The sequence below is a fragment of the Leucopleurus acutus genome, assembly GCF_964270905.1.
Source record: "Leucopleurus acutus genome assembly, chromosome: 14".
Classification (NCBI taxonomy): Eukaryota; Metazoa; Chordata; class Mammalia; order Artiodactyla; family Delphinidae; genus Leucopleurus; species Leucopleurus acutus.
Window position 1 is genome coordinate 34,066,630 of NC_139156.1, and position 18,699 is coordinate 34,085,328.

Genomic DNA, 18,699 nt, shown 5'->3' on the forward strand with positions numbered 1-18,699 from the left:
GACAGTAATACAATAATAGTAGGGGACTTTAAAGCCTCACATCAATGGATAGATCATTCAGAGAGAAAATCAATAAGGAAACATTGGCCTTAAATGACACATTATATCAAGTGGACTCAATAGATATCTACAGAACATTTCACCCCAAACTAGGAGAATATACCTTCTTTTCCAGTGCACATGGAACATTCTCCCAGATAGATCACATCTGAGCCACAAAACAAGTCAGAAAATTTAAGAAGACTGAAATTATATTAAATAAGCATCTTTTTGGACCACAATGGTATGAAAATAGAAATCAGTTACAAGAAAAATGGAAAAAACACAAACACATGGAGGCTAAACAACATGATGCTAAGCAACCAGTGGGCCCATGAAGAAAGCAAAGAGGAAATCACAAAATACCTTGAGACAAATGAAAATGGAAATACAATGTTCCAAAATCAGTGGAACACAGCAAAAGCAGTTTCAAGAAAGAAGTTTATAGCGATCCAGGCCTAGCTCAGGAAACAAAAATCTCAAATAATTAATCTAACCTTACACCTAAAGGAACTAGAAAAAGAAGAACAAATAGAGCCCAAAGTTAGTAGAAGGAAGGAAGTAAAAAATATCAGAGCAGAAATAAATGAAATAGAGATTAAAGAACAATAGAAAATACAATGAAACTAAAAGCTGATTCTTTGAAGAGATAAACAAAATTGATAAACCTTTAGCCAAACTCATAAAGAGAGGACCCAAATAAATAAAAACAAATGAAAGAGAAGTTACAACTGATACCACAGAAATGCAAAGGATCATAAGAGTCTGTGATAAACAATTACTTGCCAAAAAATCAGACAACCTAGAAGAAATGGATAAATTCCTAGAAACATACAATCTTCTGAGACTGAATCACGAAGAAACAGAAAATCTGAACAGATAACTAGTAATGAAATTGAATCAGTAATCAAAAAGTTCCAAACAAAAGTCCAGAACCACACAGTTTCACAGGTGAACTCTACCAAACATTTAAAAAAGACTTAATATCAATCTGTCTTTCTCAAACTATTCTAAAAAATTAAAGAGGAAAAGGAACACTTCAAAAATCATTCTACAAGGGCAGTGTTACCCTGATACCAAAACCAGATACAGACACTATAAAAAAAAAAAAAAGAAAATCACATGACAGTGTTCCTGATGAACAAAGATGCAAAAATCCTCAGCAAAATATTAGGAAACCAAATTCAACAATACAGTAAAAGGGTCATATACCACAATGAAGTGGGATTTGTTCCAGCAATTCAAGGATGGTTCCACATCTGCAAATCAATCAACATGAAACATCATATTAACAAAACGAAGGATAAAAATCATATGATCATCCCAACAGATGCAGAAATACCATTTGACAAAATTCAACATCGATTTATGAAAAAAACTGTCAGGGGCTTCCCTGGTGGCGCAGTGGTTGAGAGTCCGCCTGCCAATGCAGGGGACGTGGCTTCGTGCCCCGGTCTGGGAGGATCCCGCATGCCGCGGAGCGGCTGGGCCCGTGGGCCGTGGCCGCTGAGCCTGCATGTCTGGAGCCTGTGCTCCGCAACGGGAGAGGCCACAGCAGTGAGAGGCCCGCGTACAGAAAAAAAAAAAAAAAAAAGAAAAAGAAAAAACTGTCAACAAAGTGAGTATAGAAGAAATATAACCTCAACCTAATAAAGGCCATATATGACAGACTCACAACTAACATAATACTCAATGGTGAAAAGCTGAACGCTATTCCTCTAAGATCAGGAACAGGACAAGAATGCCCACCCTCACCACTTTTATTCAACATAGTAATGGATTACTATTTTCAGATGACATGCTACTGTATATAGAAAACCTTAAAGACTCCTCCAAAATAACTGTTAGAACTAATAAATGAATTCAGTGAAACTGTGGGATTCAAAATCAGTATACAGAAATCTGTTGTGTTTCTGTATAGTAATAACAGACTTTCAGAAGGAGAAATGAAGGAAATAATCCCATTTACATTTGCATCAAAAAGAATAAAATACCTAGGAATAAATTTAATCAAGGAGATGAAAGACCTGAACTCTGAAAACTATAAGACATTGATGAAAGAAATTGAAGATGACACAAATAAATGGAAAGATTATATTATGTTTATGGATAGGAGAATTAATATTGGTAAAATGTACACATTACCCAAAGCAATCTACAGATTCAGTGCAATCCCTATGAAAATACTAATGACATTTTTCACAGAACGGAACAAATAATCCTAAAATTCATATGGAACTGCAAAAGGCCCTTAATAACCAAAGTAGTCTTAAGAAAGAAAAACAAAGTTGGAGTTATCATGCTTCCTGATTTCAAACTATACTAGAAAGCTATAGTAATCAAAACTATATGGCACAAAAACAGATGCATAGATCAATGGGACAGAATAGAGAGCCTAGAAATAAACCCACTCACATGTGGGTCAATTAATTTACAACAGAGGAGCCAAGACCATACATTGGGGAAAAGATATTCTCATCAGCAAGTGATGCTGGGAAAACTGAATCACTTTCCTATACCATATACAAAAATAAACTCAAAATGGATGAAAGACTTAAATATAAGGCCTGAAACCATAAAACTCCTAGAAGAAAACATAGGCAGTATGCTTTTTGACATCGTTCTTAGCAATATTTTTTTGGATGTATCTCTTCAGGCAGAAATAAACAAATGGGACTACATCAAACTAAAAAGCTGTTGCACAGCTAAGGAAACCATCAACAAAATGAAAAGGCAATCTACTGAATGGTAGAAGATATTTGCAAATGATATATTTGATAAAGGGTTAATATCCAAAATATATAGAGAACTCACACAACTCAATATCAAAAACAATCTGATTTAAAAAATGGACATTTAAAAAATGAATATACATTTATCCATGGAAGACATACACGTGGCCAGCAGACACATGAACAGATGCTCAACATCACTACATCAGGGAAATGCAAATCAAAACCACCCCACACCTGTCAGAATGGCTGTTACCAAAAAGACAACAATTAAGAACCATTGTTACTTTAAATTAAAAAAAAAAACCAATGTGAACATGATTTTTTCTGTATTGAAAGCTTGAATTATTCATTTTATATTTGGATCTTTCTGAATCTTTTCTTAGTGTAACTTTTGGAATATGAATTTATAATTGAATATTGAGATGTGAAGCCGTGAAATCAGAAATATTAACAAATCAATGTAAGCAAGAAGTGCCAATTGCCAATTATCACAAGACAGGTACAAAGAAATGTAAAAAAAAATGACAACAAATTAAGTGTTGACAAGGACATGGAGAAAAGGGAACCCTTGTGCATTATTGGTGGACTTCATGCAATGCACCAATTGTATGAAGTTTCCTCAAAAAATTAAAAATAGGACTACCATACAATCCAGCAGTTCCACTTCTGGGTATTTATCCAGAAAGTATGAGAACACTAATTTGAAAAATACAGGCAGACCTTTGTTCATTGCAGCATTATTTATAGTAGCCAAGATATGGATGAATGGCGAATAGCAAGATTTCATTATTTCTCATGGCTGAGTAATATTCCAGTGTGTGTGTGTCTGTGTGTGTGTCTGTGTGTGTGTCTGTGTACCATACCTCACACACACACATATACACACACAGGAATATTACTCAGCCATGAAAATAATGAAATCTTGCCATTTGGAACAGCACAGATGGACCTAGAGGGGTATTATGCTAAGTGAAATAAGTCAGACAGAGAAAGACAAATATCGTTTGATTTCACTTATATGTGAAATCTAAAAAACGAAATAAGTGAACAAACAAAACAGAAACAGACTCATAGATACAGAGGAAAAATTGTTGGTTGCTAGAGGGGAGGATGGAGGGGGGGGGTTGGGCAAAATAGGTGAAGGTGATTAAGAGGTATAAATTTCCAGTTATAAAATAAATAAGTCAATGGGGATGTAGGGAATATAGTCAATAATATTTTAAGAACTTTGTATGGTGACAGATGGTTACTAGACTTATTGTGGTGATCAGTTTGTGATGAATCACTGTGCTGTACACCTGAAACTAATACTGTATGTCAGTTGTACTTGATTGTACACATTTTTTAATCTGATGATATATGGTTTTGCTTGTTACTCTTTGTTCATTAAAAGAAAAAAGCACAATCCAACAATTAATAATTTATTTCTTTTCAGTTTCCAAAAAAAGACTTACAGCAAAATGAATAATCCAGCTATCAAGAGAGTAGGAAATCATATCATCAAATCTCCTGAAGACAAGCGAGAATACCGTGGACTAGAGCTGGCCAATGGGATCAAAGTACTTCTCATCAGTGATCCCACAACAGATAAATCATCAGCAGCACTTGATGTACACATAGGTACAGTTTAAAATTATGAATTAAGCTTTGTTCAGTTTCATTGACCTAATGTTGACAATTATTAGAACTCTCCATATTTGTGCAAATGGAGACCTGGTAGTTACCAGTTCGATGTACCTTACTTTGTACAGTAGTCCTGTACAGCTGTTGGTAATCTACAGTTGTCTAAGTTAAATCGCCTTACATTTACCAAAAGTATCTTGTTAGGTTCCCAGCTAAGGTGACCTAGCAGCAAGGAAATTCATTCCCATCCTTTAAAACAGTGACAGTTCTAATGCCTTTACTTTATAAACTTTTGATATACTAGGGAATACCATATTTCCTAAATTCTTGTGTGCACATTTCTTCCACATTTAATGCTGCTTTAATCAAGTTATTTCTTATTTATATGTACATTTAGTTTCTTTTTTTCCTCTCTGAAAAGCTTTTATTTAATTCAACGGCATTTTAGAATTGGGAAAATAAGATAATAACCATCATAAGTTGAACAAATAATTATTGCCAAGCACAGCTCAATGTGCTTTGCAAATTATCGTCTAATTTGTAGTTGCACAACTCTCTAAGTGAGGTATGTATACAAAAAGTGACTGAGGGCTTCACTGGTGGTGCAGTGGTTAAGAATCTGCCTGCCAATGCAGAGGACAGGGGTTTGAGACCTGGTCCGGGAAGATCACACATGATGCGGAGCAACAAAGCCCGTGCGCCACAACTACTGAGCCTGCACTCTAGAGCCCACGAGCCACAAGTACTGAAGCCCGCGTGCCTAGAGCCCGTGCTCCGCAACAAGATAAGCCACCGCAATGAGAAGCCTGCACACCACAACGAAGAGTGGCCCCCACTCACCGCAACTAGAGAAAGCCCGTGCCCAGCAACAAAGACCCAGCGCAGCCAAAAATAAATAAAATAAATAAATAAACAAGATTTTTTTAAAAAAAGTGACTGAAGCAAAATATTTTGCTCAAAGTTTTACAGCTAGTAGAGCTGCTAACCCCCAAACTTATGCTCTTAGCACTATGCTATATTGTCTCCTGCAATAAAATATAAGAGCTAGAAAGTTTCTAGCTCTTTAAAACAGTGAATTCAACTCTTCCTCTTAGTGTGATGTGTGAGGAAGCTAATGTCCAGAGGAGTTAAGTGTCTGCCCAAGGCCACCAACTAACTGATGTCAAAAGCTGGGGCTTGAATCTAAACTGCACCATTTAGAGTAGCCTATGCTTAACTTTCTCTGACTGTGGTTGGAGTTATCATGCTAACAGAAGTTCCAAATCATCTGTGATTCATCTGTACTCCATAGCTTTCAACATATAAAAAAATGATTTATTATATATGTATATTTTCTCTTCTCTTTCAGGTTCCTTGTCAGATCCTGCAAATATTGCTGGCTTAAGTCATTTTTGTGAACATATGCTATTTTTAGGAACAAAGAAATACCCTAAAGAAAATGAATACAGCCAGTTTCTCAGTGAGCATGCAGGGAGTTCAAATGCCTTTACTAGTGGAGAGCATACCAATTACTATTTTGATGTTTCTCATGAACACCTAGAAGGTGCCCTAGACAGGTAATGCTGAAAATACCCTATGAATTATCCACCTGTGTTCACTTATCATGTTAATAATAATAATTAATATTTTTACAAAGATGTCTTCACAGCTTTATAGCTTAACAAAAGATATTTTAACCAGTATTTTCCCCCTCTGGATTTTATAAAAAAGAAAATAATGAATGATGTCGTATATTTACTTTGTGGTAGAGGAAAAATAATGGCATGACTTTAAAACAGACTTTAAGCCTACAAAATATTTTATCGACTTATAAAATTCTCACCAGGCCTTCCCATTCTAACTGGTATTACATATGAAGCATGTGATGAAGAATAAACTGTAATGATGTCATGGATCTCCTTTCAACCATCTCCTGTTCCAGAATGCTAGAACTTAAATATTCTGTTCTCCTTTAGTTCCTCAATCCTCAAGGATACTTAGTGGATACAGAATGTTTTGACCTGCTGTTTCAGCCCTGGGGACGTTTTGTGAAAGTATTTTCTGGAGCAAGCTCCATTAGGCTATTTTAATTTCTTGGTCAATTTTCTATACAGCTAACAGTATATAATTTTTTATCATATCAGTGATTTGATTCATTGTTCAAAGTGTAATTTTTCCTGTGGTGAATTTTTACAGTTTTCTGTGTTACCAAGAAGGTGTAATTCTGCAGCCTTTTGATGGGTCTATAATGAAGTTTGACTTCACAGTTCTAGTAATTCTCAGCTATAATTGCTTACTTATATTAATAGTCATTTCTTTTCAAACCTAATAGTTTGAATTTATTCTGTAGCACAAAGAACATTAACAGAACAAGGGCATGGGTTCAGGATACAGGACTGGGTCAGAGTAGCCTGTTTCTTATTTATTCTAGCTTATGTTTCAGTCTTCAGGCAGCAGCTTTGAGGTGTAATCATCTTTTATATGTATTCCCAGAAGACTTCCATTAATGAGTTCCCTGGGATCATACACTGAATTTAATTTCCTGCTTTACAAATGCTTCAGCAGATGTTCATATAATAGATCTCTGTTTGATGGAGGATGTCTGTTACTTGGATCAGAGTAAAAAAACCACTTATATAGAGCATCTTTCAAAAATATTGATTTTACTGTGTCAGAATCATGACCCTTTATGTGGACTTGTCCAGCTATGGTATGTAGCTATTAGGCACTTTTCCCAGCCTGAATTGAGGTAGGTAAAGGTGGTTATATGTCTAGAATTATCTGTTTCCATATATCTTTGATTACAGGCTCCGGTTAGATGGAGTTTCCCTTTGGATTGGTATGCGTAAAGTACTTAGCACGGGATTGTATTCACTATGTGCTTAAAATAATATCAAGTAATGGTAACAGTCTTTTTGACGGCTGGACGATGAGGTGCAGTTGCTGAGATGTTTATAAACCCAGGAGTCTCTTAGGCCCACTGAGTAGTAGTCGCATTCAGACAGAGCCTCTTCTCTTGGCTTCATCTGAATTCTGGACGTTGTTTTTTATAAGATGGGGTCTAAAGTTTCTTAAGAAGACTTATTACTATATGAAATCATGATTTAAATTGCAACCTGATATAGGAGAGTTAATTTATTAGCTAAAGGAATCTTAGTTCAGCTTTGGTACTACTATTAAAGAATAGCCTCAAGAAAAGCATATTGGTTACTTATGTTAAAGTTACATGCCATGTTATTTGTTGAACCGCTGCTTATTAAATTTTTAAAATTCTCTTAATATTTCATAAAAGCCCATAATTATGTCTTAGTCAAACTACTGTGTCATAGGTTTTTTACTCCATTATTTTTTCCACTAATTAAAGTTTGTTTCCTTTTCTTTATAAGAAGGAAAAATATTCAGATAGAACCTTTTAAAAATAGGTCACTTAGTGTGTCCTAAAATGCCTGAGTCTTAGTGAAATTGCACTTAAAACTGTAAATTTAAGATTTATTGCCTAAGAACCATCACCTGCCTTTTCCTTTCTTGGAGAATTAGGCATATACAACAGGGATTTTCATAGACATGCCGAATTGTAAATCTTAAATACATTGCTTCTGTCTCATAAGTCTGCCCTGACTTTTTGTTGTTGTTGTATTGTGATTTATAATAAGAAATATATATTTGGTCTTTGTCCCTGGTCCTGGCCCATAGCTCCTAAAACCCTTGGAATTTCCTAAGTGATTAGAACCAAAGGTTGCTTTTTGTTATTTTAATGAAGTGACTTTGGGGAAGTCCCTTGATAATCTGAGGTTGGGGGCTGGTTGCCAGGGGAGCCAGCCCTGTGATTAAGGGTTGGAACTTTCAGTCCAGGGGCTGGAGATTGACTTCAGTCACCAGTGCTCAGTGATTTACCCAATCCTGACGAGGTTTGGAGAACTTACAGGTTGGTGAACACATGGAGATTTGGGGAGGGTGGCCTGCCTAGAGGGCATGGAAGCTCCATACCCTTCCCACATACCTTGCCTTATGCATCTCTTTCATCTGGCTGTTCCTGAATCATATCCTTTTATAATAAATCCAGTAATTTAGTAAGTAAAACATTTCTCTGAGTCCTGTAAGCTGATCTAGGAAATTAATTGAACCCGAGGAGGAGGTCGTGGGAACCTCTGATCTACAGCCAGTTGGTCAGAAGCCCAGGTGACAGCCTGGACTTGCAATTGGTGTTTGAAGTCGGGGGCAGTCTTGTAGGACCTGTGAGATCTGATGATACCAGTATTGAGTTGAATTTTAGGCCACCCAGCTGGTGTCGGAGAATTGCTTGGTGGTGTGGTAACAACACATGGGAATTGTCAGAATCAGAGGTGTTAATCTTTTTATATTTTCACTAATTATTTAACGTATCTGGTGTAGAGTTCTCTGAATTTACATATGTATGATATTATATTTTTTATTACTTAGAACTTATATTCCTTTTTTCTAAGTAGCAATGGTAGTTTTTTCTTATTCTGTAGAATTCATATTTCCTATCTAAGTTTCAAACATATTTTTTTAAACATATTTTTAAAAGGCCACTTAAAATAACAGCTTTCAAATTGTTAATTATGTTTCTTACCCTTAGGTTTGCACAGTTTTTCCTGTGCCCCTTGTTTGATGAGAGTTGCAAAGACAGAGAGGTAAATGCAGTTGATTCAGAACATGAGAAGAATGTGATGAACGATGCTTGGAGACTCTTTCAGTTGGAAAAAGCTACAGGGAATCCCAAACACCCCTTCAGCAAATTTGGAACAGGTTTGTCAGCTGTGGCTCTAATGCATCCATTCTCCTTGACCTCATTTAAACCATGGCCCCTTTGCCCAGTATTGTATTTTACAGTTCAGGATAGAAGATTGCAGAACTCCTTGTACCCACCTACCCTGTTGTTCATAAACTCAGAGTCTGGAGCTGATAAATGGTTGTTATATCATTGTTACTACTTAAACCATGCCCCTACACGTATGTTATCTGGCAGGTCCCTATGTAGGCACCTATATGTGATTCGTGACCTAAGAAGAGGTTAAAACTTAGGTATGTGAGCTTCATGGAGAAGGTGATAGTTTATTGAGAAGAAGAGTGACCAAATATGAAGCAAGTTTGTTGGATAACAAGGTGATAGAATTGAATTTAGATTTTAGAAATAGTAAGAATGAAGTGGTAATAATCCCTTTAACAGATGAGTAACATTTTGGCTAGTAGTTCAAAAAGAAGGATGTCAACAGGAGTTGGGCCCTTGGCATTGGATATTTTTTTAAATTGAGGTGTAGTTGATGTACAATATTATGTAATTTTCAGGTGTACAACAGAGTGATTCTGGCATTGGACTTTGTACGTAATATGTGGAATGATATTCTCAAAATTGTAGTAACAGTGACCTAAGCAGTTATTTAGCCCTCTAGAGGTTACTCTGGCCATCTCATACAAATAGGAGTCTGACTGTTTAAGGAACAGAGCAGTTAGAGCTGTGAATAGATATTTTTAAAAAATACTTATTTGGCTGCGTCGGGTCTTAGTTGTAGCACATGGGATCTTTTAGTTGTGGCATGTGGGATCTTTGGTTGCGGCATGCAGGATCTTTTAGTTGCAGCATGCAAACTCTTAGTTGCGGCATGTGGGATCTAGTTCACTGACCAGGGATTGAACCCGGGCCCCCTGCATTGGGAGCTTGGAGTCTTAGCCACTGGACCACCAGGGAAGTCCCTGTGAGTAGATATTAACCAGCATTTCAAAGGGAGGAGATAATAGATCTCTTTATTCTGAGTAAATAGAATGCTCACTTCAAGTCCTGTTGAACCCCCCGGCTTCCATCACCTCCACCTCTACTATCTACAGGTAGATAGATGCATAGCATCTGCTCCGGGCATGACTATAGAAGACACACAAGGTCCCTGCTCTCAAAGTGCTACAACATCCTGGTAGGAGATTAGAGGTGGGGAGTAACAGAGAGTAGAATAAAATAAATATAGAGATTCTTGATTTTACAATTGTACCCTTTATCTTTATTCAGTTTTTCATTAAAAAGTACATTTAATTTAAATATTTAAATGATACAAAAGTATTTTTTTTAAAAAAACAAAAAGTTGCCCTTTTCTTCATCTACTCTTGCCATTACCACTTCACCAGATGTAATCATTGTTAAAGATTGCTGTGGGGGCTTCCCTGGTGGCGCAGTGGTTGAGAGTCCACCTGCTGATGCAGGGGACGCAGGTTCGTGTCCTGGTCCGGGAAGATCCCACATGCCGTGGATCGGCTAGGCCCGTGAGCCATGGCCACTGAGCCTGCGCGTCCGGAGCCTGTGCTCTGCGATGGGAGAGACCACAACAGTAAGAGGCCCGCGTACCACAAAAAAAAAAAAAAAAAAAAAAAAAAGGTTGCTGTGATTTTAAAATACTGCTTTGGGGATTATGAAATAGCATAAAAATAATAGATTGTTTAGTGTACCTTAAATTTATGCTTATTACATAAGTTAATTTGGGGAACTTTTAAAAAAAGACTATAAAGACAGCTTTCTTTCAGTTTGGATACCATTCTAATGTATCTAGCAGCAGCCAGGGAATTAGCATAGCTTTATAGAAATAGGAGTTTTTAAAAATTGTAATTAGAAGCAGTGATACGGTATTCTTTAGACTTATAATATTTGGCACCCTGTGACAGCATCACTGCTAAGGTGGATATTGTGGTCTCTAAAATGTCTATGTAATGATTAATTATCTGGAAAGTGGCTTTCGTAGAGGACATCAGCATACATGGTATATCAAGAGGGACTGAGTTTTAAAAACCAAATTTCAAATTACTACATCCAAATGAGTGTTGTCCTTTAAATGGTCCCTTTGGCAGGTTAGATACCTCTACCAACAGTGCTGCTATTGTGCAGAACGTGTTAGAGCTCCTCTTTGGGAGTTGCCTTCTTTTAAATAGTCTCACTGGTGATAAATCACAATCAGCATAATCAGGAAGCAGCCACAGATCTTCCAGAAATAAATCCAGTGAATAAGGTGAGCAGTATTACCTCTGGTCACAAACAAGAAACAATCTTAAAATGTCCTAGAAGAAGGTTTCGGGAGTGATGGGCAAAGAAAAACATTGAATGAGGTCAGTTACGTAGAGGTGGAGTTTAAGAGCATATTTCTTTTTTAACCGCTGACAAGGCTAGGCAGTTAGCAAAGTATGAGGTAATATAAACAGCTAAGAGGTGAGTTAGCCAGACTCAGTACAAAAGTACAGAAAATGTGATATAAGTATAGCAAATACCAAGTTACCTACTGAGTTTAGAAATATAAACTAACATTGAACTTTTTGGAGTAGAGGTTCTGTCGATTGTTAAGGTCACAGACAAGTTTGAAAGTATGATGAAAGCTGTATACCCTTACCTTAGAAATTACACACGTATAAAATTTTGCAAAAGTTATTCTTGCAGAAGAATCCTTGTCAGAAATTCATACTTAATTTACTTCTATTATTTTTTAGTAACTTCAGATGTTTCTGTGAATGTGGGCCATTTTGTCCATCAAGGGATTATGATTTATTATTTTAACATTAATATTTAAAATATTATTTTAATAATATTATTATTGTTTACTATCAGGAAAAGCTGGGTATTTTTAAATGAACAAAAACCAAGCATGGTGTTCTGTATTTTTAAGAAAACCTTACAATAAAATGTTAGTCCTTAACAGTACTTTTTCCTTATATAACCCACAGTAAGAAGCATATTTTACTCAGAGCACATGTATGCGTGTTTGTGTAAGCAACTGAAACAAAAGTTTTACCAAACAATATCTTTCTTATATTTTCAGATGTAGTCTGGTACCCTCTGTTATATTCTGTTTCTTTTAAAAAAATTCTGGTCTGCCAATACATTAAATTTATTTCAGCACAATTGAGTGGGTCCCAACCTACAGTTTAAGTAATTCAGAGTGATAGGCAGTCATGTCATAGGCAGTGATAGACCCAGGAAAAGCATTTGATAAAACTCCTTCATGAACAAAACAACAAAAAAGCACTCATTCATGAACAAAACAACAAAAAACTCTCGAGTTGATAACAACCTATGCCAGACATCATGATTAATTCTGACATTTCAAAGGGATTTCTGTTGAAAGGCAAAAACAAAACAAGAATACCCTCTAATCAATTTTTTGTTCAGTTGTGCCGTAGGTACTAGTTATTACAGGAAGTTAAGGGAAAAAAACATGATAAGTAAGAGGTTGAAAGGAAGCGAAAGGAAATTTTCCTTATTTCCATATGATTGCATAAAAAATTCAAGAACTCTTCAGATCAGTCATTAAAAATAAGATTATTCACCAGCGATGCCAAAAGAAGAGAAACACTAACACTGCATTCTTGTATCAATAGTAATCAATTAGAAAAATGCTACAGGAAAAATTATTTCATTTACAATATAAAAATACCTATAAGGTCTTTAGAAACAACTCTAACAGAAGAGTTATAAAAGAATGCCTGAGTAGGGCTTCCCTGGTGGTGCAGTGGTTAAGAATCTGCCTGCCAATGCAGGGGACACAGGTTCGAGCCCTCGTCCAGGAGCATCCCATATGCCATGGAGCAACTAAGCCCATGTGCCACAACTGCTGAGCCTGCATTCTAGAGCCCGCGAGCCACAGCTACTGAGCCCACGTGCCACAACAACTGAAGCCTGCGCGCCTAGAGCCCGTGCTCCACAACAAGAGAAGCCACTGCAATGAGAAGCCCACGCACCACAACAAAGAGTAGACCCCGCTCGCCACAACTAGAGAAAAGCCCACACACAGCAACAAAGACCCAATGCAGCCAAAAATAAATAAATAATATAAATTTAAAAAAAAAAAGCTTGAGTAAACAGGAAGATAAACCATGTCCGTGAATGGGTAAACTCAACATTACACAGTTATTTCACCCCAAATTCATCTAAATTCAGTGTAGTGCCATTTGAAAGCCCTAGAAGTTTTTATTTTATAATCTTATAATCTGATTATAAAATTAATAAGAAAGAGTAAAGGGCCAAGAAGAGCTAAGATAATTTTGAAGAACAACAAAGAAGGCACTACTTCTACCAGATATCAAAATTTTAGTTGTTACAGTAGTGGAACTGGTGCAAGGATACCTGAAGATAACAGTAGAATAGATTATAGACCCTAGAAGCATATCCACAAGTGTATGGAAACTTGACATAAGACAGAGGTACATTACAAATGAGTAGGTAAAGGATGGACCTTTCAATAACTGGTGTAGTGGCAATTATCTATGTAGAAATAAATAAAATTAGATCTCATCTCACACCATGCACAAAAATAAATTCCAGGTTGACTGGACCTAATTATAGAAAGAAAACTTTATACAACTTTTAGAAGAAAATATACGAGAATTTTTAAAAATCTTAAGATAGGAAAAGCGTTCTCAAGCACACACAGCACAAACCATATTTTTAGAGGTAAAGATAAGCCATATATTTAAAGATAAAGTTGACTTCATTAAAACTTAACATTTCTGTTCAATAGAAACACAAAAACAAAAGACAAGCACATACCCAGTGAAGATATTTGCAAAGCATATAGCAGATATGAACTTCTATAAGTAAATAAGTAAAAGATAAAACAGCTCACTAGAGAAATAGGCAAAGGCTGTTTTGAGTCATTTACTTTGTTTGAAAGTCATTTTTGTAGATATTATGTGCTAAATCTGTCTCCACACACATGTCTTCATTGACTCCATGTGTGATCCTCCTAGCCTCAGACTTCAGCCAGGAATCCCACCTCCCACTAGCATATTCCTACGTGATGTAAAGTTTTGTCCTCTGAAGGTGGGCTGTGCGGAGGTTGCATCTTTGCTGTACCACTGAATGGCTGAGAGAGACTCTGGGCCAGTTTCTTAGCTTCTGTAAGCCTCAGTTTCCTCCCATGTCAGGTTGGTGTGAGGATTAAAAGAGGTTGTGCATGTGAAGTGGTTAGCCAAAAGTCTGGCCATAGAGGTGCTCGTAAATGATAGTAGCCTCCGTAATAACAATATAATAGAGGATCAGTAGCTGTGAAAGACAGCAAAACTTTGAAAAGGTCTTTGCCATGAAGTCGTGAGAGGCAGCCAGGGCTGCTTGAAGAGTCAGTGGGTTTGATGAACTGACTGTTGGGCAGTGTTATTAGAGAAGTGTTGTTCTCCTGTTCTGTTTTTAGGGTGAACCAGTGGTTGGTGACCACATTCCCTTTGCCTCTTCATTTATCACTCACATATGCCTTTAGTTTTAGGTCCATAGTTCCTGATAAATTATATGTCTTTTCTCTGCCCTGTTGCCTTTAAAAATTTTTTTTCTCTGCATCTCCATGGAATAAAAGCAGAAGCACTTGAATTTTTAAAAGTAGTTTGAAACAGGAAAGGGAAAGCTTAGTTCTGGTTATTCATTAGTGATCTGTTTCTCTAATCATAACCCCACAGACACTGTGGGAGCAACTGGGTTTAGTCAGCCGAGAAGGAAATAAAAGAAGGGAGTGAGGATGTGGGTGAGGGAAACAAAACAGGCACTCCTTGATAGAATGAAAGGCAAAGTGGGAGAGTGCCTGGAAATAGAGGGTGGAGCTGTATTTAGATATGGGTGATGTTTTTCTTTCTTGTCATGTGACGGCTATGTTTTGTAGCCCGTACCACAGGGTGTCATAAGTGCGCTCAGATTATCTCTCTTTCTCTCTCAGTTGACAAGTAATTTTTTAAAGGTCCTCTACATGTAAAGTGCATTAGAAAATGCAAAGAAGTATAATCAATGTCTTTGCACTGAAGATGTTTCTGGTTTAGTCGGAGAGGCGAGTCAAACCCAGGATTTCACTGGAGTATAATCTCAGATTTGATTTTCCAGGATCATAATCTCTTCTGTCTTTTTTCCTCCTTGCTAATTTTTACTGAGTGCTGTACTAAGCACTTTGCCTGGTTATTTAACTCAGTTCTCACAATATCCCCACTAGGTACGTGCTCTTATTATTTCTGTCTTATAGATGAGTGAACTAAGACTTCAGAGAAGGTAATTAAACTGCTTAGGGTCATTCAGCTTTTTGAATGCTGGAGCCAGGTCTGGTGCTTTTAACTACTGTTCTACCTGCTTTAGATTTGCCTAGAATTAAATACTCCAGGATCTCAGAGGAGATGCAAATTGAATTTTCCTGAAGGTTGGGTAGGATTTTCTTAAGTAGAGGAAGAGCCACTCAAGAAGGAAAGGAACAATATTTATTGTATGAGTATTAAGTGCCATACACTAGGTAGGTGTTTTACCTAATATGATTTCACTTAACTTTAACCATGATACTGAAATTTTCATCTTCCCATTTGACAGATGCCAAAACTAATACTGACAGAATAATTAGACCAAAGTTTCATAGCCTTGTGGGGAATACAGGGAGGAGGGAGAGAGGGAGGGTGGTAGCAGAAGTGTCTGTGTAGGTTATGGAATTCAATATCAAATCAGTCTGAACTCTTAAGCCTATGTTCTTTGTGATAATGTTAGGTTGACCCCCCAAACCATGACAAGAAGCAAAGACCAAGGAGTGAGCCCTTGGCTGTTATTCGCCATAATAAGGGATGCTTTTGTAGGAAGGAGTAGGAAAATGGATTAGGACCAAAAAAAATATTGTGAAATATGAACCAGAAGGTAGTTGAACATCTCTTGACCCTGGGATGATGATAATGACACAAAAAATTAGACCCCAATAAAAGTTAGTCATTTACTTTTTTCTCCCTTTCCTCCCTCCATGCCTTCCTCTTCTTAACTGAAGAATTTAAAATGTACGAAAGTAGACAAAATACTATAACGAACCCTGTGTATACATCACTTTGCCCCTGGCCAGTCCTGTCTGATCTGCATTCCCAGTCATGCCCTCGTATTATTTTGAAAAGATCCCAGACATCATATCATTTCACTCACATATATTTCAGTATATGTCTCTAAAGATAATGACTTTTAAAAAACATGGTAAAAGTACCATTATCATTAATATCATCAACTGTGCAGGTAGTGCTCAAATTTCTAGTTGTCTCGTAAAAGTCATAATTTTTAAAGGTTTATTTGAATAAAGATCCACATAAGTGTCAAATGTTAGTGATTAATGTGTCTTTTAAATTTTTAGTCTACAGGTTCATTCTTCATCTCTCTCCTCTGCTCCCTCCCTTTGACCCCCTGGAATTTATTTATTGAAGAATCAGGATATTTATTGTGTAGAACTTTTCACAGCCTAGCTTTTGCTGATTGCATTCCCAACAGTGTAGTTTAACATATTCCTCTGTCTTCTGTATTTCCACAAATTGGCAGTTGGGTATAGAGGCTTGATCAGATTCATGTTTGTCTTTTTGGGGGGAGGGCTTCATAGGTGGTGATGTGTTCTTTCATCAGGGGCATATGATGTCTAGTTTTCTGTTTATGATGTTGCAACCATCCTCGATGCGTCATCTCTCTAATTCTACTGTTTTTTCTCCTATTGATTTGCTTGAATACTACTATAAAAAGAAAATCTCTTTTTCTACGTTTGCCTACCCAGTGGTACAATTATTATAGGAAAGGCAAGACAAATGTTTGATTCATTCCCTTTATTTACCAGTTTTCAAAATATTGAGTTGGTTCCCTAGCATCCTTGAATGATGACTAATTTGTTTTTTTTAGTATCATGATAAACTCATAGATATAAAAATATTTGATACGTTTCAGCCCGCTTAGTCATTTATTATTCTCCAAAATTTCCCCTGGCTTTTGTTAGTATCTTTTTTTTTGTTTGTTTCTTGCTAGGAAATGTGTCTATGGAAAACTAGAAATTTACTGAAAACTACAAGTGTACAGGTGCTTTATTATGGCATTTAAGAGGCTTTCACTTCAAGTCCCCTTTTCTTTTGTAACTCCCATCTTGTACTTACATGTACTTACCCAGCTGCAGGAGAATTGTCCTTTTTAATTTTTTAGGAAAATTTATGTATCTCCAAAGGTTTTGGTCTCTTCTAGGATTTTTAGAAGATTGCTATAGCAAGAAGAAAGAGCTTAAAAAGAAAAAAGAGGTTATAATAACTGTAGATATATTAACCTAACCTTCAGAATCTCGGGTTTTCAGAGAACAGTTAAGAGTTTCATGGTTATAACTATCAAATGACTTTTCCCTGAGAACCTTATGAGGCATACAGTTGGAGCCAGCTTTGATTTCTAAAACTTCAAACTCAGTCCTTCCCACAGAGTATAAGAAATATTTGGTTGGCTTTAGAATTTTCCAGGAAAATACATTCTATTTACTTGAAAATTAGCACTCATATATATTAGTACTGAGTTTATAAGCTTTTTTTAAAATAGAATTTATAGTTCTTATAATGAAAATATAAAATAAAATTTACTGAGCTTACAATTTACAAAACTGTCTTCATATCCGTTATCACTTTCCGTAAACTTCACAGCAACCCAAGTTCCTATTAAGTAATTATTGTCTGACAGATGCTATGCTGAGCCTTAAAACAGATTATTCATTTAATCCTCATGGCAATCCTGTGAGGTTGGTTCTCTTATTATTCTTATTTACCAATAAGGAAACTGGGGCTTAGAGAAGTTAAGAAACTTGTCTTGACAGTTAAGTTAAGAAACTTGTCTTGACAGCTAGTAAACGAAGGGGTCAGGGATTGACCCTTGCTTTTAACAGTTGGGCATGTACCCATATTACCCCCATTTCACAGATAAAATAAATGACCCCTTGGAGATATTTGTAGACTTTTCCAAGGTTGCTTAATTAGTCGATGATGGAGTCAGGATGGGAAACCCTGAATCTCCCAACTGCCAAGCCAGTGCTCTCTCCTGGCAGGCCCAGAGCGAAGGTCCCAGTGGGTCAGCAACCCTGACATCCTCAAGCCTCTGCTGGAGCTGCTCACTCTTACAGTGAGAGAGCCAGAAAGGTAGGATTCAAGATTTTTGTAGCAGCATTTTAATTTGATATAAATGACCCACCTGAATTAGTGTTAAATTAGGACAGTATATGTCTAGAGACTGAACTGGTATTTGTTATTCCAGCCATATTCACATTGTTCTCCACATATGGACTCTTAGGTAGAGGAAAGTCATCTGGACCATTTACTGAGCTTTCTTCCCTACTTTTGTGGAACGGTTTCTGTGCTGTACTCAGAAGCCAGGAATTCCTCCTACAATTCAAATCGTAACAGAAGTAGATACTGTTTATTGCCTATTTTCTGCTGTAAATCAAGTATTATGTTAAATTCTGTAACATTTTTACAGATTTATTATTTGTCATAAAAGAGATCAGTATAAAAGCATTTGCCAGATCATTCTTTACACACTACTTAAAGAAACAGAACA

At 36.6% G+C, this 18,699-nt stretch overlaps 1 protein-coding gene across 4 annotated transcripts in view; it reads left to right on the forward strand.

The window, feature by feature from the left end:
• The window catches only part of IDE (insulin degrading enzyme), a 112,851-nt gene that overhangs the window by 33,088 nt on the left and 61,064 nt on the right, over positions 1-18,699 (forward strand). For all 4 annotated transcript variants that reach the window (XM_082855031.1, XM_082855028.1, XM_082855030.1 and 1 more), the window contains exons 2-4: positions 4,210-4,394; positions 5,746-5,953; positions 8,977-9,146. In XM_082855031.1, coding sequence (XP_082711157.1) covers positions 4,210-4,394; positions 5,746-5,953; positions 8,977-9,146 — 563 coding nt within the window. The remainder of the gene's footprint in view (positions 1-4,209; positions 4,395-5,745; positions 5,954-8,976; positions 9,147-18,699) is intronic.